At 40.2% G+C, this 23,060-nt stretch overlaps 1 protein-coding gene across 6 annotated transcripts in view; it reads left to right on the forward strand.

The window, feature by feature from the left end:
- Inpp4b (inositol polyphosphate-4-phosphatase type II B) overlaps nt 1-23,060 on the forward strand; it is a 766,439-nt gene that overhangs the window by 713,138 nt on the left and 30,241 nt on the right. For all 6 annotated transcript variants that reach the window (XM_041663514.1, XM_041663517.1, XM_041663511.1 and 3 more), the window contains 2 exons: nt 6,659-6,771; nt 10,121-10,275. In XM_041663514.1, coding sequence (XP_041519448.1) covers nt 6,659-6,771; nt 10,121-10,275 — 268 coding nt within the window. The remainder of the gene's footprint in view (nt 1-6,658; nt 6,772-10,120; nt 10,276-23,060) is intronic.

A 23,060-nucleotide genomic window follows, 5' to 3' on the forward strand; every position in this document is an offset into this window, starting at 1 on the left:
CGGAGTTAATTAAAGTAGATTCATATGTCAGAGTATAGAGCTAACCAGAGAACACTGTGGAGACACTGTCCTCTTGGTGCCTGATCCCTTCTAAGTAGTTTCCTCTATATTGCCACGTAACAAGCTATCTCAAGCTTATTTACACATTATGGAATCAGTTAACTTCAGCTCACAGAGCTGCTGGGTTAGAGTCTGATGAGGAAAGTAGGGCAGTTTCTCCCTTCTCTTATATCCGTGACTTGGGGTAGAAGGGAGAGTGGTCAGGAATCTTTCCAGGATGTTGAGGCTGGAGTCATCCAGAGGGCTCAGTATTCATGCCTGCGATAGCGTGACACGATGCTCGGTCACCTAAATGTCACTTGCCCGTGGCATGAGCATCTCCTAGTTTATATTAGATTATTCCTTACAGTAGCTATCTAGAAAGGGAGACGTCACACAGTAAAGTTCAAAGGGAAAAAAATCTGATAGGAGTTACATAATCACTTAAAATCTGACCTTGGAAAATGCCGCTATTGGTGTCTTGTTCGTTTGTCAAGACAGTCACAGTTCTACCCAAATTAAGGTGAGAGGACATAGACTCCAGCTTCCCAAGAACAGAATGCCAAAGAATAAAGGCACAATGGTTTAAAACCATCATCACAGGTTTAGCTGACTGGATGCTATCTGGAAATAACCTCATTGTCTGCCCCATTCTATAATAACAGCATATTTATAAAGTGGCTGGTTAGTGTTAAAAACACATACATCACCATTTATTTACCTTAAATGTCTTTGGTGGCAAGGAACAGAAACCCTGACTCGAACTATTAGAACAATAAAGAGTATTCATTGATTAATGTTCCTGAAAAATTCAGCCATAAGGCAGGCTTCAAATTAGGGTTGTTTTAGTCACTCAGAAGTACAAAAGAAATAACTTTGCCTCCACTTCATCTCTGTGTTCCTCTTGTGCACTGACACTATTATCCATCTAGTCTCCTCATGACTAAAGATGTCTGTCAGCTTGGCACACTCTGGCAGTGTAATGTCATCTGACCAAGAGAAATGAAGTCACTCCCAGAGTTCCTTGGTGTGATAGCTCAACCCACTGAGAAGCATAATAGTTCCTGTTCATGCACAAGCACTCTGCCATTGATTATGGTCAGTATTCTGTTTAGAACACTTGCTGGTGAAGGGGCATCATTTGGTGAGCCACAGAAAAGTATAATATGCAAGCTTTTGCCTTGCGTGTTCTGTTCCGTGGGGTATGGATTCTGTTTGGCTTGATGAGATTGGTGTTCTTCAGAACAACATATCTCTGCATCTATTTTTAAAGTTGTCACAGAATTGAATACTGTAGGCGGTTCTGCCACAGCTCTTTATCAGTTGTATTCTCTATAGCTTGCTGACGCATGGCATGGTGGCTGTACTCATTTACAGTTGTGGAAAGGGGAACAGGGACAACTCATCCTGGACCACACATCAAGGAGGCTGGAGTGGCGCTGAAAGTCATTTCTCTAGAATCACAGCTTTGTTTTCAGAAACTTATGAAAATTTCAAAGACAAAAGTAAAAAGAAAAAATAGAGGAAAGATTTAGGGATTTGGAGTCTATAACCTAGCATAAGAATTTTTATAAAAAGCAAATATTCACAGATAAAGTAAAAGCCCCTTTTGTGAGCCCTCGCTAAAGCTTTTCCACACATCAGTCTTTCTTTTTTTGTGGAAAGTAACACCTTGATTTTATTTTTTATAATTTTCATGAATATTTTTAACATATGTATATATGTGTATACACAGTTTTATACAGTTAAATCATATGATTGTTTTCACTTCTTTTCCTGGCTATTTAATACCGTTTTTGTAATATCCATGTTGAGATGTGCAGCCCTGTTTTCTTATTTTATCTGTTAGTAGATGTAACAGCATACTGAATTAACACTTATAAGCTTGCCCCCTCTATCGACATTTATGGGTTTTTTTATTATTTAACGTGATAAACAACAATTCAATTAGTATTTTGCACCTTTTACATCCAATTGCTTTCTAAAACCCAATTTAAAAAACAGTAAAAGAATACATGTATGGAGGTTGCCCCAAGGTTCAATTGAACTGTCTAAATTTAGTGTTAGAATAATGTATGAACACATGGCCAAAACACAGTCCATTAACTTTATAGACATTTCAGGAAGCATGGTGCAAACTGAGAGCAAACCCATGTTTCTCAATGATCATGAATTCAGTTGATATAACTGAACCTTACAAATTAATAAAATAATCATTATTAGTGATAACCCTTTCTCAAATTAGAACTGGTTTTATGTCCTACATGGATTTTTATTGAGCTGAAAAAATTGGTACCAATGAACGTATTGGGTTGAAAAAAATTGCTGTATTCTTGTAATTGTCATTCTAGAGATATAATTGAAGGCATGGAGTATTGTAGGGGAAGGGCACTTTGTAAGGCTCTGGTTTGGTCTCCAGCATATAAAGGAGAAAGAAGTAGGAAGAGAGAGACCGAGATACACAGAAAGAGACTGTCAGGGAGTGGAAGGGAGGACAAAAGGGGAGTGAGGAGAATGAGAAGAGAAAAGCCTTCTTTCTGATGGAATGCACAAGGCGGGGAGTTTCTAGGATACACTGTATCTGTGTGCTGTGTTTTAACAAACAATCATTTTGAGATAGGAGTGGGTAAAGAATAGCTATTTGCTTCACATTTAGAGGTCTGATAGAATGTTCTCAAATGGCTCTCTTTTTTCCAACCCTCCTTCTTGCCCCTCCCACTTATTCTATGCTCCCCACTCCCTCTCAACTTCAAGACCTTTTTTGAACACTCCACCCCCCAACACACACACACCACTGAGTCAGTTGGTATGGCCTCTATGTACATTAGTTTAAGAGCTGACTTTGTGAGGAGGTCATTGCCCAGAGGAAAGAAAAAAAGCCCCAAACTGATTGTTCCTCTCTCAGCGGCCATTGGTTGCTTGTAACTCTTCATCTCTGGCAGCGCCAGGTAAGTTGCCCCCACCAATGTTGCCATGTCAGTTGGGGTGGGCATGATGCTCGTCTTGTTTAGGTTACCATATTTTTTAAGATTTCATGTGTTCCCCGGGTGGTCTTCAGGCTTCCACCATCTTTCACAAACTCTTTTCTAATGCTCAGAACCCAAACCCCTATGTCAACACTGAAAAAGAATTACTTTAGTAAAGATAACCTGAACACGTTGGTCTGTTGTAAAAATGACAGAGCTGTTTATGAAACCCCAACTAACCGTGCAAGCACAATAGGACGAGGGGAATTCTGGAGCAGGAGCTCACAATATTCTGTAAGCTTCTGAACTCTGTGGTAGGCAGTGCTAGTTTGCTGTCAGAAAATGACTCACGGAACAACTGCCTAGAGAACACCTTTGCATTGGCCATCCCAGGCCTCGACTGCTAAAGCAAGTCAGACCGTCATGACAGGAATTGATGGCAGCAAAAAATCATGTTCTGGCCAGGAAGCAAAGAAAGGAAGAAGAAAAGGCTGGAGTCATGAAGCCCCAGTGAGAGCCCAACCTGGGCTCCCTAGCACTTTCACCTGCCTACAAGATTTTACTCTTCTGGGCAGCCATGCGTTTACTACGTGGTTTGGGAGGACAACCAACACCCCAGTTGACCAAGCATCTTGTCTTAAGTCAATGTTTCACAGATTTTCATACACATTCTCTGTCTTGATATTGTATGATTTTGGTGGGTTGCAACTGGAATTTTCTAAATGGGTGAAACACATATATAATGCAGCATACACACTAGGATTAAAAGTTATTTCACACAAATTTTATTACAAAGAAGACGTGTGTGTGTGTATGATATGTAACTTCTGTGGGATGGTACATTAATTATTAATGCAAATAATTTAATAATTAAAGACTATAATGTAAGAAATAAAATTTAGTGGTTTAATATACATATAATGAAACAGTCACCATGGTCACACTATTTAATATATCTGTTGCTTCAAATAGTCACCACTTTCTTTGTGTGTGAGGATCTATGAAATATATAATAAAGTACACATTAATTAACTGTGAACATTCTACGTCACAGTTCCAGACTTTGTTTATCTTACCTTAGACTAAATGTATCGTTTTACAATGGTTCAAAAGTGGTTGGCATATACTTGAGTGAACTGGCTTCACAAGGATCGTTGTGACCTTGAAGATGTGAGTGACCAGTGGTCTTTGTTTTCTGGCTAGAACCCAGATGCTACATCTGCACAAAACACTGAGCTCAGGACCCTGTAGTGCTGGGGCTAAGCTCAGGACCCTGTAGTGCTGTGGCATGTTGCCCACCGCACACCAGCTTTCACAGACCAGTCCCCATCCCTTTTCTCTATTTGTCCCTTGGCCTCAAATGCTCCTAGAGACCCAGAATGTTTCTCATAGGGCCCTCTGCACCAGCCTGTCCCCGTAGTCTTGTCCACTCTTCCCATCAGTCTTGGCACCTTTGTTGGGGCGTTATAACCTCAGTACATTTTCTTACACCTAATATGGGCTTGGCCATTGTTTTTCTTATTAGATTATGGAGAGTTTAATCTAATAATACATCTTTGTATCACAGGCTTCAGATTCTTTCTGTCCTGTTTGTATTCTGTTTTCTCTTGGTCTTATAGGAACTTTATTGTCTTACAATAACACATATTTATTTTAAATGATTAAAAAGCAGTTGAAAAATACGTATCATCTTAAAATGATCAGTTTACTTCTGCTTAAGTGTTTCTTTCAAATTGGTCAGTCTAAACACTGGCGTCTGACTGATAGTGGCCCACCTGGCAATATGATGTTACCTGGTTTGTTGTTGTTGCTATTGGTTTGTTTGTTTTCTGTCAACATGTTACATGTCGTTTGAGAAGAGAAACTCCCAATTGAGCAAACATGTCTAAAAGTTCATCCATTTTCTTAATGATTCATGTAGGTAGGCTCAGCTCACTGGGGTGGCAAGCCACCCTGAGAAGGTCTACTAGACGGTGTAAGAAAGAAGGCTGAGCAAGCCATAGGAATAAGCCCATGAGCAGTATTCCTCCAGAGTCTGTGCTTCAATTCATGCCTCCAGCTTCCTATTTTGAGTTCCTGTCCTGACTTCCTTCTGTGGTAGACTGTAATGTAGAAGTTTTAGCAAAGCAAACTCTTCCCTATGTTTCTTTTAGTAATTGTGTTTTATCCCAGCAATAGTAGCCCCAGCTAAGAGAGTGTTTGGGGGTCAAACTTTTTCTTTGAGAATCAGCTTTAGTTCTGTGATGATGAAAATTTCACTTTGAAACTTAGGAAATTAGTAAAATCATGTGTATACTTCACATAGATGTTTTACATCGTTTTTCTGTAACATAGGATATATAATGGAAGAATACTCATTTTATTGTGTTCTTGTGATTCCTGAGATGAAATATGACCATTTTCAGTGTGTGTGTGTGTTTGAAACCATTTGTGGCCATGGGTGTTTATAAATGGCCTGCATAGTTTCCTGAGAAAGTTCCTCTACTCTTTGGGAACTGTGCCAGAGACCATTGCCATATGTCATTTGGCTAATGAAGCATCTGGTAAAAACTTAGAAATTACAAACTCTTATCACTACTAAAGCTAATCTGGGGTAGTTTTATGATTACGATTGGGAATATCTGCTCAGGGTCTTCCATGTATGTAACTGAGTGAACTAGACTTGGACCTTAGGTCTTACGCACCTCCTGTCTTTTAGGCTTAGTCTAAAAGAATTCCTCATGCCTCAGTTTGTGAGCTACCTTTTCCTACTATGTGTTACAGATCCAACACTGTTTCTAAGGAGCATTTTTGTCCCCTTCATTGGCTCATATCTCATGTTGTGTTGGAAACATTTGCTTCATAATTGCCCATTGCCTTCGGCTTTAGTGTAGAATGTAGACCATTTGCTACCTGGGCTTTAGTTACTAACATGCACACTTCAAAGCAGCAGCTAGTCCCTGGTCCTTCTCTAGCTCTCTCCTGCCATTCGACATTGCCTTTGCTGTCCCCTTTCCTGTCACCTGTGCTACTTGACAACAGGGGCTTTTCCTTTTTCTGTAAAAAACTTTGGTAATACCCGGATATAGTTTTCACTGTCAAATTGGAAAGAGGGCTTCTAGTGTCTAAATAAAACAGTTCACAGAAGCATTTGGAAATCCTATATCAGTCAGTAGTTCCTTCCCAAATAAAAAAGAATCTTACCTGATCCGAAATGGCAATAGCATCAAGATGGGTGAAAAGTCAGAAGCTGATTTTGTGTTTACAAATCAAAGTTTCAGATTTCTCTCACACATGATGCCCAACTTAATGTATAGCCTTGATCCAGGCTAGTTGCTTAGTGGCCAAAGGAGATGGTATCTCAAGATAGCTCTGACTTAAGTGGCAGAAAAGAAAAACACTCATGAAAAACATTTTTCTTGTTGTTTCTCAGGCAGTTTAATGTTACCATAGCTGCAGAGTATAGAAGGAGAGGAAACTGAAGCACACGTTCAGTCAGATAAAGGACAAAATGGAAGGGATTAATATCATTTCCCTTACGTACTCTTTCCTCCAAAGGACATTTCTTGTTTTGAAAGTCGCATTTGCAGAGATGTTGCAAGAAAACTCCAGAGGAAGCTGCTTCATGCTGATCCTGATTCATGGTTTTCTCCTTTATTTTTTTTCTCCTTTAGATATTTCACATTTTCAAGAACAAAATGATTTAAAAGGATTGTTGGACAATCTCCATCAAAATATTCAAGCCAAGAAAAGAAAGAATGTGGAGATCATGTGGCTGGCAGCAACAGTAAGCACGCGCGTCCATGTTTTCCCTGCACGCACCAAGAGCAAGCCTTGTCAGGGACGTTGTGCCGGGTCTAAGTCTGTACTTTGGTTCCTAGGTTTCATCTTACATTATTTAGTTAACAAAGCATCATTGCTTTGCTGATCATCTTTCCAGTAGCAATGGAGAAAGATGAACTTAACATATAACCTACTCCTTACCAACTTTGGGCTTTCTTGTCACTCTGAGGCCAAAAAGAAGTATCTGTGATTCTCTTGGCATTTCATGCTATGGATAATTGTCAGTGTTATATGACAATCCGAATTTTGAACTACCACTATAAGAGATATGTGATTCCAACTGTGGGGTTGCCAGATCCCTAACTTGAGACTCACGGACATATTGTTCAGTTAATGAGCTCGTAAATGTGTTTGTTAGTTTAGGTATTGGCACAGAATTTATTGATGATTGATTGCCACTTGGTAATGATCTGACTGTGCTTGGTTCTCTATTGCTTAATGGCACCCTCAGGGTGTGAGATCTGCCTGTTTTCCTGCCTCAGTTTCTACATGAATTAGCAAGATACTCATGCATGTGTTTAAAAGCTCCTTTCCAACAACTTGAACCAGAGTTCATATTAAATTTATGAATTTTGTTAAAGTCTCAGATCTCAGGACCTTCCTTTGGGAAAACATCCCTGCACCAGGAAAGGTGCCCTGGAGACCTCTGTGATGAGCCTTGGCTCTCACTCCCACAACACAGAGTTCATGTTCATTAGCCCTGCAGCACACGTTATTCATGCGCCATCAAAAGCATTTAATTCAGCCTTCCTACTATTACCAATGTTATTAGTCACTGCTAGGCAAAAGGGAAGGGATAATTTACCATGCGACCACATAAAATGATCAACCAAGAAGAAGACAGAGGCAAGCTCCTGCCATGCTTACCTGGTGTGCTTGGGAAGAACATCAGAGGCAACCAAAGCAGGAACCACTACTTTCAGACAGGCCACCGACACTGCTCACTCTCAGCACCACACCAGTTACAGAGTTCTGTGTGTTTTCAGACACCACCCTGTTAGCAACTCCAAAGGTTCACTAGGTTAAGCCTCGCGTTATTTTGAATATTTTTCTGAAAGCATAGCACCCAGGAATTCTGATCATATGGAAGACCCTCCAGTATCTGGGGACCATATATATATGGCGTTACCTTATTGTATACATGAGGTAAAATCACCTGAAAAGATAAAGCAATGATCGTTTTATGAAAACGTGAATGCTTATCTCCTCTTGGTAACTTCTTTTACCTATATGAATATGTAAGCTCTTCCCACCAATCCTGCTTACTTCTAAAATGTTTTTCTGGTGCTTATACCAATCACATAAGGTTCTTATACAACTCACGGTTGATTGTGTATTCCCTAGCATTGCTGTAAGTTGAAAACTCACTTTCAATATCAGCTTCCAAACCAGAACAACTTAATAACACTCTTAAAATGGAGAAGTCGGGAATCCTCCTTGACGTTACCAAAACACTTTTATTTCTGTTTTCTGTTTCCTCTCTTTCTGTCTCCCTAATGAAATACTGCCTTTGTCAGTGCTTCACAGTTATTAAAACACAGTTATTTTATTTTTCTTTATTTAATTAAATAATAAAAGGAAAAATTTAAGAAACCAAATGCTGAGTATGTACAAGCAAGCTTGGATCATTCAGAAGCCATAGAGACTGAGATCAAGACTTTTCTTGCCTACTGTGGAGACACAGCCCACCTCCACCTGGCTTTAAATGCAGGGCATTAATATCTCAAGCAGGAGAGGTATATGCTAAAGTAGTGATATATTTTAAAGAATATTACTTCTTTTAAAAACTATATCTCAAACATATCCATTAAGGTCTATTTTGTGACTATGAATATAGTCACCATTTGAAAAGGTGAAATACTATTTATTTGAATGAATTAAAATTTTCTAAGTAAAAAGAGATCACATGGTAAAACCATACTCTCACTTTTCTATAGCTACTTTTATTGGAAATAGAAGGGAGTAAAAGTCTGAATTAATAGGGACACATAAATCTTAATTTAAGTACCAAATTATAATTAAAATACAGTGAAAAAAATCCTCAATAAAAACTGTTTTAATGTTTCTTCTCCAGGCGGGCACTCTGAAGGCTTCGTTGATCACAGATAATAAAATGGATGGTTATTGAGTCGTATTTAATTTATTGTAAATGAACATTGATTGGCATTGCTGATGCTGCCGTTGATTATTGGTAGCTCCTCTTAGAAAGCAGCGGGGGCTAGCAGCAAAGGGAGCAGAGGGGTCCACATGTTAAACATGAGACAATGAGAAAATGGGAGCTCCTAGGTCAGAGACTTGTCTGTCTTATAATGCAAGTCACGGAGGAACACCAGACGCACGGAACTAAAAACTCAGTGTTTGGACTTAGGAAGACTTGCATTTCCAGCCTGTTCCTGCTCTTCTGGGCACAAGTTACACAGGTTCCAGACGCTTCCGTTTTCCCCACTGTGAAGTGAGGGTAGTCATGGCTTCCACTGGGGTTCATGTTCAGTTCGTTACAAAAGCGTATCGATCAGTCATTTATAACCCCGTGCTGTGTGACAATCTGTGTGAAGTAATGGTAGCCAATTTAGTGTCCCCGACATTGCCACGTGGTCCCAAATATCTATAGAGATATTTTGACACGTAAATTCAAGTCCAGCAAATACTTTTTATTTTCAGTAGGTGAGTTTAATATTTTTTCCTATTTGAGAATTTTATACCTGCGTACAATGTGTTTTGATCAAATCTACCCCTAATCTCTTTTCTCTAATTCCTCCTTGCTACCCTCACCACCACTTTTTCCTCCCAGCATCATGTGCTGTTTCTGAACCCACTGCTTTGCTCAGTGAATGCATACAGAGCCATCCAGGGAGCACGAGCAGCCTTGCATAAAAGGAACTATGACGTAAACTGTCCTCCCTCCTCCAACAGTCACCAATGTCAATAGTTCCTCTGCTAGGGCTGGGACTTCATGAGACCCTCACATATCAGTGATAAGATTTTCATTGCTTGATCTCAAAAAAGTAGCCTTTAGGCAAACATTCAACTGTCTGATCTAAGAACAACACGTCTTGCGTCATTGTCAGCCAAGCTATTGCTTCTGAGCTGTGGGTGGCATTTATGCGAATCAGGTGCCCTGCATGCCTCCTCTGTGGGGTCTGTGGTGTTGATAGCCCAGACCTCCCGCTCAAAGAAATAAACAAGTTAAAGCCAGCCTTCTACCTCAGAAAATGAAAAGGCAGTGTGCGTGATTGTACAGGGTGGACGTAGATGGAAGCGCTTGAGTCCTCGTTTCCGTTTGTGTCTTGCAGATTTGTCGCAAACTCAACGGTATCCGCTTCACCTGCTGTAAAAGCGCCAAAGACAGGACCTCGATGTCAGTGACGCTGGAGCAGTGCTCCATCCTGAGGGATGAGCACCAGCTGCACAAAGACTTCTTCATCCGAGCCCTGGACTGTATGAGAAGGTACCGCACGTGTCTTAAAATTGCTTTCATGTCAAGATCACATTGGTTAAGTTTTAAAACACATGCCTCCTTAGAAGAAGACCAAACACGTAATGATTTCTTTGTATTTCCATATTTAAATTTGAAGCATTCCCTTTACTCATTTTGGGTAAATTAAGGAAATACAAGTATGCGTAATTTTTCATCTTGAGTTAAATGGCTGTGTGCAGCTAAGGCGCCCTTAAGAGTACATTTTCTTGACATGTTTGAGTATGTACAAATTAACGACAGGTCAATAGACAAAATCTCTCCAGACTGAAACGAGAGATAATCTCCCCATTGCTGGCGCAGTCTGCACTGGTGGCCTTCCCCATGAGAAAGGCAGAGTCACTCTGATACTGCAGAGATCTGGAATTGCCACTCTGCTGACATTTAAAATACTGTGCCCCAAGTCATATCTGATTAATTCCCACAGTAATTAATTCTGAACTTGAAAGAAGCCATAATGGAAAGGAGTCTCATTCCAAATGTTTATCAGCAAGGACATGTGTTAATATAAAAGTGACAGAGATCAGCGTAGAAGAGGTTTGTGAGTTCCACAGAGGGCTGCTTCCTGCTACTTCCTGTCTGTCTTACCATTAGCTGTGTTTTCTTTTCGGTTCTGGGTCTCCCAGTGAAGACACAGATGCATGCTTGCATTGCTGCAACGCCTGCATTTTCCGCTAACAAGAGGCTTCTGACATCTTCTGTTGTACACCTTCTCTTGTCTCCTGCATTTCATTGTTCAGTAAAGTTCTGTCATCGAGTTTGAGAACCATTTGAGGATGGTTTAGGAGCCTGGCATGAGCATCGCAGCCATGTAAAATTTATTTTATTGCTATAAATTTCTTCCAAAAAATAATCTTTCAGTACTAGTGGGGAAAATCCTGACGGTGAAGCTGCACTCTAACTGCAGAAAAGGAGCAGAGATGTCAGTACAGATGCCCAGCTAGAAGAGCACAGCAAATAGGCCAGGGCCACCACAGGACCAGCGTCACTTAACTATCAGATAACTGGAGGGTGAAACTGGCATTTATTTGTTTAAGACTGGAAGGAAGAATCTCTAAATTAGAAAGAAAAACTTTCAAACAGGCAAATGAAAGGCATATGTTCCTATGCATGCTGAATCCTAGGAATGCATGTTTTTATATTATATAGGTTTGCACATAATTGGTGTTGTATATGAAACTTATTTGCTCATGATGTGACATTTATGGGACTTTGTGATTTAGAATTTTTTTCTTATTTTTTTAAAATTCAGCTGCTAGAGAGTTAACCTAAAATCAATTATGTCTTTTAAATTTCATGTCTCAATTATTCTGATACTTTTCTGTTAATTTTTTGATGCTAACTTTCAAATCAGTCAAATCTATCCCTTAGCTTATATATAAAGGCAGTTATTTTAGACCGTGAGGGTTTCTTTGGAAATGAGTGTAGGTGAGCACATAGTTCAAAAACGCAAGGCATGTTGATTAAAGAAAACGTGTAACTGCCTCTGTTTCCCTCTTTGAAATTTGGCTTTGTGAGACAAGCTCATAAGAACATATACTCTATCAGTACAGTACAGGGGTCAGAGGACAGCACAGGAGGTCAGAGGGCAGCACAGGAGGTCAGAGGGCAGTGCAGGAGGTCAGAGGACGGCATGGGAGGTCAGAGGATGGCACAGGAGGTCAGAGGGCAGCACCGGAGGTCAGAGGATGGCAAGGGAGGTCATAGGACAGTGCAGGAGGTCAGAGGGCAGCACGGGAGGTCAGATGATGGCACCGGAGGTCAGAGGACAGCGTGGGAGGTCAGAGGATAGCACATGAGGTCAGAGGACAGCACAAGAGGTCAGAGGGCAGCACAGGAGGTCAGAGGATGGCACAGGAGGTCAGAGGACAGCGTGGAAGGTCAGAGGACAGCGTGGGAGGTCAGAGGACAGCGCGGGAAGTCAAAGGACACCGTGGGAGGTCAGAGGACAGCGTGGGAGGTCAGAGGACAGCCCGGGAGGTCAGAGGACAGCGCGGGAGGTCAGAGGACAGCGCGGGAGGTCAAAGGACACCGTGGGAGGTCAGGGGACAGCGCGGGAGGTCAGAGGACAGCGCGGGAGGTCAGAGGACAGCGCGGGAGGTCAGGGGACAGCGCGGGAGGTCAGAGGGCAGCGTGGGAGGTCAGAGGGCAGGGTGTGGAGTCAGTTGGACTAAGTTATGATTCAGGTTTCATCACACACTACCCAGGAACAAGTTAATCTCAATGCTTCTCTGTGCCTCAGGGAAGTTAGGCAGCCTCTTGGTATCTCACTCTCCTCATTTGTAAAACAGCCACAGTAGTAGAAACCACTTCTTGGGAGTGTCTTTGAACAATGCAGAATGATTAAAATAATGATTAACAGCATAAGTTATACTTATTAAATAAAAAGCTTATGAAGTTGGTGTTCCGATATTTCAGTTTAAGTAAAATATAAGTATAACCTTTGTAGTTTTATGTTTGGAAATGTTGGGAATTAGATTTAACTCCAGTACCACATATTAAATCATGTGTTTTACACATTCAGAACAATGAGTCATTAAAAAGGTGTGTGTGTGTGTTTACAGATGCTAACTATGGAAGTAAAACATGTATCAAAAGAAGAATTGAACATTGCTGGTGCTTAAACATCTACTACAGTGTTTCCTTACAAAGAGTCATAATCTTTGGTCTCATACAGTCGTCTTGAAAATTTCTCCTAACAGACAATGAAATGGATGCCCAGAGTGTTGGCTGTTGAGCATTCAGGATGCATTAGGCCAGCCAGAGATAGGTCTCTAATCACATTCATGTTTGTACTGGTATCCCCTGAAATTAATTGATTATGTGTTAACCATTCAACTTCATTAATTAAAATAGAAATCACACAAAAAATCTTGTTCTTTTAGAACTTCAAGGTTATGTACAAAACAAGAGTGCTTTGTTCCCATTGGCCTATAAAGAGTCCAATGTAATGGCAGAATCATTTCAACATCTTCTGTCATGTTCATCAGTGTATGCAGACGCTGAGTGCAGTGTCTCACCCGGTATAAAATATGATAATACACAGAGGCATGCAGGTTACAGAACATCAAAGACCCAACAGAGGACACCTGTTCTTCCCACACAGATAGCAGTGTCTCAGGAATAAGAATGTCTCACACTGGTGGTTGATTTTAATTAATCACCAGAACCTTGAAATGGTCATTTTTGGCCATTGAAATAGGTTATCATTCATGGCAATAAAGCCTTTTTCTAACCTCTTTGCTCCATGGTCTGTGAAGTCCCACCCTCCAGACATTGACCTTGAATGATATCAGACACCTTCAGGAAGTTATACAATTCCTTACGTTTAGGTCTGTATAGCTTATCACTGAGCGATCTTAGGTAGGTGTGGAGATCAAAACTATTTAAGAACTTGAACAATATTCTAGAATACCACACTGGATTTAATAATAACTTAAGGTTTTAGTCAACTTGCTTGTGTGTGTGTACATGCGAAAGTGTGCACAAGTGTCTCGGTATATTTGTGGAGGTCAAAGGGAAACTTAAGAATAGTATTTCTCCTTCTACCGTGTAGGTACTCAAGATCAAACCCTGGTCTTAGGCTTAGCAGAAGCATCATTACCCCTTGAGCCTCCCAGTGTTTTAATTTTATTGTTTGAAAAAAAAAATTTATTGTTTGCATTGTTTGCTTGTTTTTTGTTTTACACACACACACACACACACACACACACACACACATATATAATTATTTTGCACTTGTAATTTTAATTTATCAACAGTTGCGTCTTATTTACCTTTGGATCATCCCAGCCACTTTTCGGGCATTTTCAACAGTTTGTCAAAGCTATCCCAGGTTATTCTCTGTGACCTGCAGCTCCCAGTTAGTCACACAGCTGCAAGGGGGAGAATGCAATGCCACGTGGTGCTGCGTCACAGCAGGCCAGGGGCATTAACCACTCTATGGCTTATTGTATTGTCAGCTCATAGTGGTATTCCTGGGACTTGATTGTATTGTTAGTTCATAGTGATTCCTGGGACTTGATTCTGTTGCACGCTGAGCTTGGTCTGCATTACTGTCAGTGGTATGTTCATGACATGATGATGTGTTTGATTGATGTGGGAGATTTTCAGATCACCTCTTCATGTGGGAAAGCTAGCAAGAAATCTGGGTGCCTCCTTCTTCATGGTGACTGTGTATTACAGGCAATGATTAGCATAGCAACCATCACTCCCCATGCCTACCAGAAGATACATAGATCAAATGAACAAAGAGGCAGGAGTCCCAGAAGGCTGGCCACTGGGATGAAGTCAAGAACGAGAGCCACTGAAGGTCTACCTCCTTTAAATCAGTTTTAATATGAGTTTACTGACTTAGCAATCAATTTGTACCATTTTCTTGAGCTATGAGATACCTTGTCTAGCCAAAATGTCCCTCATCAAAACTCAGTTTTACAAAACGGTGGATAATTAGTTGGCTAATTGTTTGTTGATTCTGCAATTTGAAGAGTTTTTCCTAAAGAATAGAGGATAGGAATGAGGCTTCTATTTCCAATTCTAGAATATCCATTGTTAGCTAAAAGCTATCTTTTCTTGGTGCATTTTATTTTCAGAAATCTAACTTTACATTTGATTAATAGGTATACATATCCAATCTTTAATAGCTCAACAAAATTGACTGGGTTTAAAAGTTCTGTTTGAACATAATGTATTGGGAAGTTTAAAGGCCATTATAGAGTAAATTAAAACAAAATGCCACAGGATAATTATTTCTCTGAGCAAGAACCAAGAGCTTATATGGGTGAACAGTATAAATAACATAGAACAGCATATTTTTCAGATGTCTGCCCTTTGTCATTCTACCATGGCCCTTGAAATTAAATAGTTGATAACCCAATAACAAGACAGATCAGTGTAAGTTTTGGGATACAGCCAGTTATCTCCAATAAGACACAGGGCTGTAATGATTCTTTTTTAGTAAAGGACCTTATTAGATTTTACGTAAAGTTTGCTTGTGAGTGTGATGTAAATATGTGAGTGTGTGTTTTTGTGCATGCGGTTGTGTACTAATGTGTCTAAGTGTGTGAACATGCATGTGGGTGCATGGAGGCCAGAGATTGGTATTGGCTGTCTTCTTCAATTGATTCTCCATCTTATCTTTGGAGACAGGGACTGAACTTGAAGCCTACTGACTGCGTAGACTAGATGGTCAGGACATACCAGGGCTTCACCCATCTCAGTCCCCTGACTCACTAGTAATCACCACCATGCCTGGCTTTTAGGTAAATGATGGTTCTCATGGTTCTACCACAGGTGGGCACTTTCCTGATACAGCCATCTCCCTTGCTTCTAGATTTTTATTACCAGATGTAATAACTCATTCCCAACACATTGTGTTTGATCTTTAACATGGGGGATATGATTTACTAAATGTCTTGCTTTGTTGACTAACTGACCTCTGAACTCCTGAAGTCCACAGCATTGTTTTGAGGACGCTTTATTCTTTTGTAAGACGACTTCTCAAGAAGGGTAGTTCTTTTGTTATTGAATAGGTAAAGTCCCTCTCTGTGTTGTTCCACGTCAGTTTAGTTTTCTTCACTTCTACTGGTCAGATCGGCTTTGTGAGTGGCTAGAATCTATTTCAGAATTAAGAAAATTTGTGAGCACTGAAGACCTAAGTAACTGAAGGTAGCAAATAATCGCATATTGTCTTGAAAGCTATGTTAGTAGATTCAGCAGTAGCAAATTTTCAGTTATGTAAGTAGCAAGAAGATAATTTTATGGTTGGAATCACCACAACATGAGGAACTGTACTGATGTGTCATAGCACCGAGACACCACTATATCAGTTGCAACCATGCTACTACTTATATGTAAAAATCTTAAATAAAATATTCAGTGCAAAAAAAAAGAGAGAGAGAATACCATAGACAGGGATACATATCCCATTAGTGCCGCTATCTTCCTCAAGAGCATCAGTGACATATTTCTGTACTATCTCTGACCAGATCTGTGATCAGGAAAAGGAATGACCTCAGAGGGAACATAGTTAGTGATGTGCGGGGGCCTTTATTTCAACCCACACTTTCAGAAGCTCCAGTCCACCATTACCTAACGCCCTTGTTCCAGTCCTGCTGAGACAATGCATCATGACTAGTGTGGGGTGGAGGTGCACACTCACTGAACAATGGTGTAAAAAAAAATAGAGAGGTGGAAAAGGCCAAACTCAGTATTACATTTAAAGACAAACCCAATATAATCTAATCTACTTCTAACCTAGGTCCCACCTCCCAATACCACCACAGCTCGACAATATAGATTTAATAAAAAGACCTGTAGGGGGGCATTCTAGATCCAAGTTATGGCATCCCGTTCTTATGAGTGAAGACTCATATTTATCTCACAGTGCAAACATGTTTATGTCTCTCCAGGAGTCCCCACAGACTAGGCCCAGTTTCTCTCTCATGATGTTTTATTATGGAGAGTCAGTGGGTAACTAGAGGGTAAGGTGACCTCTGGCCTTTGAGCGTTTATGTCAGGCTCCAGAAGAGTGGAGTGGCAGTGGTTGTTGTGGACATACTTTTTAACATTGCTTTCACTTTTCAAAACAGAAAAGTGCAGAGGGATAATGCAAAAGGCTCAGTTGGGTATAGAGAGAAATACAGGTTTCTGACGGGAGTTTGTGGCAGGCTCAGACATTTTTATAAGTCCGTGGTGTGGAGAAGCAGACTCCTTTAGACAAAGAGAAGGAAGTCCCAGCAGAGATACAGACGGAATTGCAGCAGCTTACAAAGATGACCAACGGTTTTGCACTTCGAAAGTGAGGTGTAGCAAAACTGTGTCATAGAAAGTAGCATTCACTAAAGAAACAAAGATATGGGCAGCTTTGAACTGAAGGATCTTCATTAAAGCACTCATGGCCACTCCTAGGAAGTCCATGCTTGTCAAGGCAGGTTCTCTTACCCCAGGATGGCCTCGAACCCACTGTATTCAATTACAATTTTGATCCCCCTGCCTCAGCTTCCCAAGTGCTGTGATTACAGGCGTGCGCCACCATATCTTCTGTTTGTAGTACCGGGGACCAAGCCAGAACTCCCTGAGAGCAGAATAGTTCTCCACCAACCGAGCCACAACCTTAGAATTTCCTGCTGAGCTGTCTTCCTGTAAGCAGTCCTTGAGCCTCTTCCTGGGTGATGATTTCCTGAATGTACATGCTTGGTGGGACATGTTCCTATTACCCCCTTTCTCATACAGAAATAAATACAACATGATCGAAATAATGCATTAATCTTGTGCCATCTAGAAATTTTTCCTTCCATCAGAGTGCCTTCAGTCATCATCAAAGAGTTTCAATCCTCTTCCTAACTTGAATTCTAAGCGACTTAATTTCTAGTCCAATGGAGCACCCTGAGTTTCTTCACAAGCCAAAACCCTGCAAGCTTTTCTCCAGAATGGGAGATCACAGATGCTGGAGACGTTCAGATGTCTAGTTCAATATATTTGTGCCCACAGGATCATGGCCAAAAGCCCCGTGTAATTATATACAATTACACTGCATTCTATGCCATTCAGTGAGCACCCCTGAATCCATATGAGCAAGGGTGACATCATTATAGGTTATCAAGAATATAATTTATAAAGCATATCATTTGCAAAATTGGTAGCTTGTTAGCTGTAACAAATCACATGACACTCAATGGCATTGCAGCATTGTTTGTGAGGGAATCACTGTTCAAAAATACTTCAGAAGTGAAGCTAGTTCGACAGTGTGCCTCAGTATGGTACATAAAGCAAGCACAGAACAATGAGGAAAGGAATTCTGTTTGGAGTTAAGTTACCCAGTTCTCACATCTCTTAACAAGGAGGTCAATTCTAAAAGCTCTTAGACATTTGTCTGTAAAAATGGAATGGCACACATGTGAATGCATGCACACGCATACACACAAACACACACACACACACACACACACACACACACAGCGGGGCTGGAAAGCTTGTGATAAAGTCGAACTGTTTCATGTGGTACCTTCACAGCTACCCCATCTCAGTATCCAGTATTCTCATGAACATGTAGTAAAATAAACATCCCGAATCACTAACCACAGTACTCGTTACATAGTGAGCCTTAGTAAACATTAAAGGCTGGTGTACCTCTCACTGTCACTTGGCAGTAAAGGTCTCCATTTGCTTTTGTCCCTATAAGCTGCTTTGTCAGAATGGATACCCATAGGAGTGTATTTATTTGTGTAGTGTGTGTGTTTGTGCGCGCGCGCACGCATGTGCATGCGTGTGTATACATGAATTGGATTGTCTCTTGTTTAAACTAGTCAGAAGCTCAGGACCAGTTTTATTAAGCATCCATATCAAATGCGTAGCACTTTTAGGAGCTTTTTGGTTTCATTTTGAATACATTCACCTCATTCCTATTTTATTTTTTATGACATGACCCTCCCATTTACCCTTTGCTTTGAAGTTTTCATTCTTAGAACTTGCTGAATTTGTTATGCTCACTTGAATTGTTCTTAAATTGAGTACAAGTACTTAACAACAAAGGAGAGGCATGCCTTTCCAGTCAACATTGAGTATTACTAATGCCGTTTTTCTAAACTTCAAGCAAACCTAGTCTCTTACATTTACACGTATGTGTTTTCAAAATTGTGCATACTCCAAACTCTTTGAGAAACAAAGCCCGATGCCTTACACACCTAGGCGTTTGCCAATCACCTTGACAGCATGTTTGTGCTTGAACGTGGACCAGCAATCTTTACCGTCTTTTGTTCACTTTCTATTCTTTAACTTTGCAACATAAACTGTTATAATTCCTATAACCTTAGATTTTATTTGAGCCTGTGAATATGTTTCCTCTTAATGAGACCAGAACAAGAGACGGGGGCCTGTGCGAGCTGCCAAGAGATAGTAGTGACGGATCAGAGAAGTAATTACTCTTCCCTCTGTGGAAATGAGCTGGGTTTCAGCAGCTGTGGTTGAAATAGATGGCTTCTTGGAAAGCCCACAGCATCTTTAGCCACTATAAAGAATAAAAATTACCTTAGACAATACAAAACCCATATCATTCACAGAGTAGTGGTATACTTTATTAAGCAGAAGTTAACGGCACCTCATCAAGTACAGATGCGTGCATCTTGACCACAGAATGTTTCTTGTTGGGTGGCTTTCCAGAGCCCAAGCTCCAACTACATTTAATAGGTTAGTGTTTCGCTTTCAATGGTTTGGCTAAATTCATACAGTTTTAACAAGTATATTAATAACTTGAAGTTTGGTGATAAATTGTGCAGATCCTGAACAGAGAATTGAGCCTATTTTTGTAAGCTTAATAATGAATACAAATGAGATGGGCTGGAAATAGAAATGACCCAGGCCCATGTAACTTTGCATTGCAATAACTCGGTAGTGAAATTTTAGTTTGGAAAGTTCCACTCATGATCTACAGGCATTATGTCTAATTAGAACTCAGTTCTAAACCAGAGAGCTTTTGTGGGGAAGGAGTTAAATGTATCTATTTTTAGAAAATCGTACAATTTTGATATTCAAATTAACCAGTGTAACCTGCTCTGATACAGTGCTTAAGATTCTTTCTTTCATAAATTAAAATTTCATGCTGCAGAGGTTATGGTTTCAAATCATAATGGAAAACGGACGCTATCTTCTTTTTCTATTTAGGGCAAGGTAAAGGAATGTCATGGCTTTTTGCAGTCTGCCCTATATAGTTTTAGAATAAATGTGAGCATGGTTGCTTTGCTACGTTTAGGTATAGCCCTTGAATAGCAAAGAACGGGGCTACATTAATAACCTTGTAGCCGGTGCTGAGATGAAAACGAAGAATACTCCATTTTAGGAGCCTTAAAATTTGGGGATGTTAGTATAAAAGTACTTGGCCAAGGTCTTTCTTTTTCTTATAAATTTGAGCTCAGTTTGAAAGGCAGTAGGCACGTTGGATGTTCTTGCCACTGCTAATGTTCAGCAAGGCCAGGAAAAGTGGCACCCAGCAGAGTCTGGAGAAAAGGAAGGAGCTGGTGTAATTAGGGTAACCGCAAAAACAAGTTACGTTGTCTTCACACATTTCCGAATGTTGTGGAACTCTGATAATTTCCTTCAGGTTTGGGAAGTTATCGCAAGAGTTTTATTTAACTGATTGAAAACAATGAAAAAGAAACAAAATTAAAAGGATCTTAGAATCTAGAACGATGTGTGCAGTTAATGAAGGAGGTCTATCACAAGTGTTCCCCTTTGTTTGGTTTCGTTGTGGTAGAACTATCTGTGAATTCTTTTTTCCGCTTAGGGCTGAGATGCCACGGCCTGCATGGATGGCGTGTGGCTCCCACACAGGTCATGCTCTCCCCTTAAGCAAGCACTCGAGCTGTGCTGCCTCCCACGTATCTAAAGGAGAATGTTCCACAGTGAAGGTAGACGGTAGATGGCGTGGCAGGTTTCTCCCGGTAGAAAGTGTTCAGCATTTGATATTTTTAGCAGGCCCCTGCAGAAGCTACAGAATAAAGCAATGCAGAAATGCAGCTTCTCAAATACAAAAAGATTCAGTATATCAAATGGACACAGAAATCTTACTCAACTACTTCAACAAATGTAAATGTCTTTCCCATTATTTCATCATATACATGTGAGATCTATTAATATTTTTCCTATTAAATCAGTGTGATGAAGCAAAGTAGGTATCATTTTCCCCAAACTTCACAATATTTTAAAGAACAATTATCTCATCATTAGTTTTAGTCTGTACATTGTTCTTTCAGTAACCCTTTGGGATTTTTCTGTTGAGGATTCTGTGTTGAATATAAGTGAACAGTTGAAGTTTCTGGGAGCTTTGATGATGTGGGTTCCATGTGGGGCAGGGCTGTTGAGTGAAGGGAGGTTTCTCTTGCATCTGAACTGTTTCCAGTCTATGAAGGGGTGCTTTTTTGAGCAGCAATGAGAATTTATATAGAGTTAAGTTTAGATCTTTGTGTCTGAGAGAATGGTATGAAATCACTTAGTTTTGGAAACATTGAAAGATTTATAATCTAAATAGAGTAATTAAAAAATTAATTGAAATATGCTCTTTAAATATCACTCTTTAACTTGCTCTGGAGACCAAAGCTACAGATTTAAGCAATATATAAGAGCAATATATAAAAGGCACCTACACAAAATTGAATAAGTACAAATTATTTGAGGGTTTCTTTTGAGTAAACCTAACTTGATTGTGTTTGTAAGCTTATTCACATCACCAAGTCATCGTGACTGTCCTTATAAGAGCCTTAGAGCCTTACAGTAACTAAATTTAATACTGACCTTTAAACTTTCCAGCACTGCTGTATCTTATTAAAGTGAGGCAAAGTTGAGGAAAGCACTGTAAACAGATGCATTCACATTCCTTGACTGCCTTGTTCTTTGTTTCCACGAGTTGGTGAACCGCTATGTATCTTTGGTGGCAGAAAAAAACCTATTTACTAATGTCCTGAGTATTCATCTTCCATCGGTCGGCTTCAGACTTTTTTTGTTTCTGCGTGCTTGTAGCTTTCCATGGTAATGTTATTTTACGATGGAAGCGCTTGGGAGAGAGCTTGATTACCTAGTGACCCTGCCAACCAAGGCAAGGGTTTTTTTATATGCCATCCCTGTTGTGTTATCAGCTAACTGTGAGTACATCTCATCAACAGGGGTCATTACTTCATGCGATGACTCTTCCCGTAGGTGGCTTAATAAAGCCTCCCATCCCGTGAAGTTGACTTCTGTCACTTTAGCTCCTATGGGGGACCACTCTCCACCTACATCAACAGCTGTTACCTCACGGCCTCCTCCGTTCCTACTTCTTCCATGTGTGAAAGTGGTTTCCGGATTACAGGAAACTGGTAAACCCTTTATGATGGAAAAGCATATGCACTCTTCTGGGTGCCACTTCTGCCATCTCCCAATACATTTTCTATTTTAATTCTTTACAGCTGTTTAAAAGCAAAACTCAGATGGCCTGTTCTGAATCTGAATAACACAAAGTAAAATGAGACAAAGGCCTCCCTTCATCCTGAATGTTTGCTTGCCCTCTTCTCGATGCCCCCACCCTTCCTCTTTCCTACCTGGCCTCCGGCCTTCTGTATATATCAGGGCCTCTAAAGCTATCAATGCCTAGAATTTTATTTAACCCCATAGAATAGGCCTTGGAACATGAAAGAAGATTACACTTATAGAGATGTTCATGCTTTTATGACTATGAAGTACTACAGCGAGGCCTCCTTCAAGTCCATGGGCAGAAAGTGGTCAGCTTATACTTGCCTTTATTCCTGGACCCATGTATTGTATAACATTTTTTTAAAATGCTCTGCCTCATTACATAATAATTAGAAAGATGTTTCCAGTGCCCTATGTATCCTCTGCAGCAGGGTTTCTGGATATCTTTACTTAGATACTTCATATTTCACAATGGCATACAAATAAATACACTCTTTCTACTGGCCCTGTAACTAAGAGAAGAGCATTGAAGTGAATGGGGATTGTATGTTTCCTGTATTTTAAGAAATGGGATGGAGTTTTGTAATAAAACATAATTTTTCTATATGGCTGTGTGGTGTGTGTGTGTGTTGGGCAGTGTGTAGGTACATGCTTTCTTATAGAGGCCAGAGGACAAGTTGTCATATTGTTTCTCATGTGCCATTCACATTTGTTTGTTTGATCATTTTTTATTTAGCATTCATTTATTTGTTTATAGGCAGTGTCTCTCACTGGTCTGTAATTGACTAAGTGGGCTGGACAGTCTTTCTGGAAAGCAC

This window comes from Microtus oregoni, unplaced genomic scaffold (assembly GCF_018167655.1).
Source record: "Microtus oregoni isolate MIOR12 unplaced genomic scaffold, Mior012 000014F_ref0000157, whole genome shotgun sequence".
NCBI classification, from domain to species: Eukaryota; Metazoa; Chordata; class Mammalia; order Rodentia; family Cricetidae; genus Microtus; species Microtus oregoni.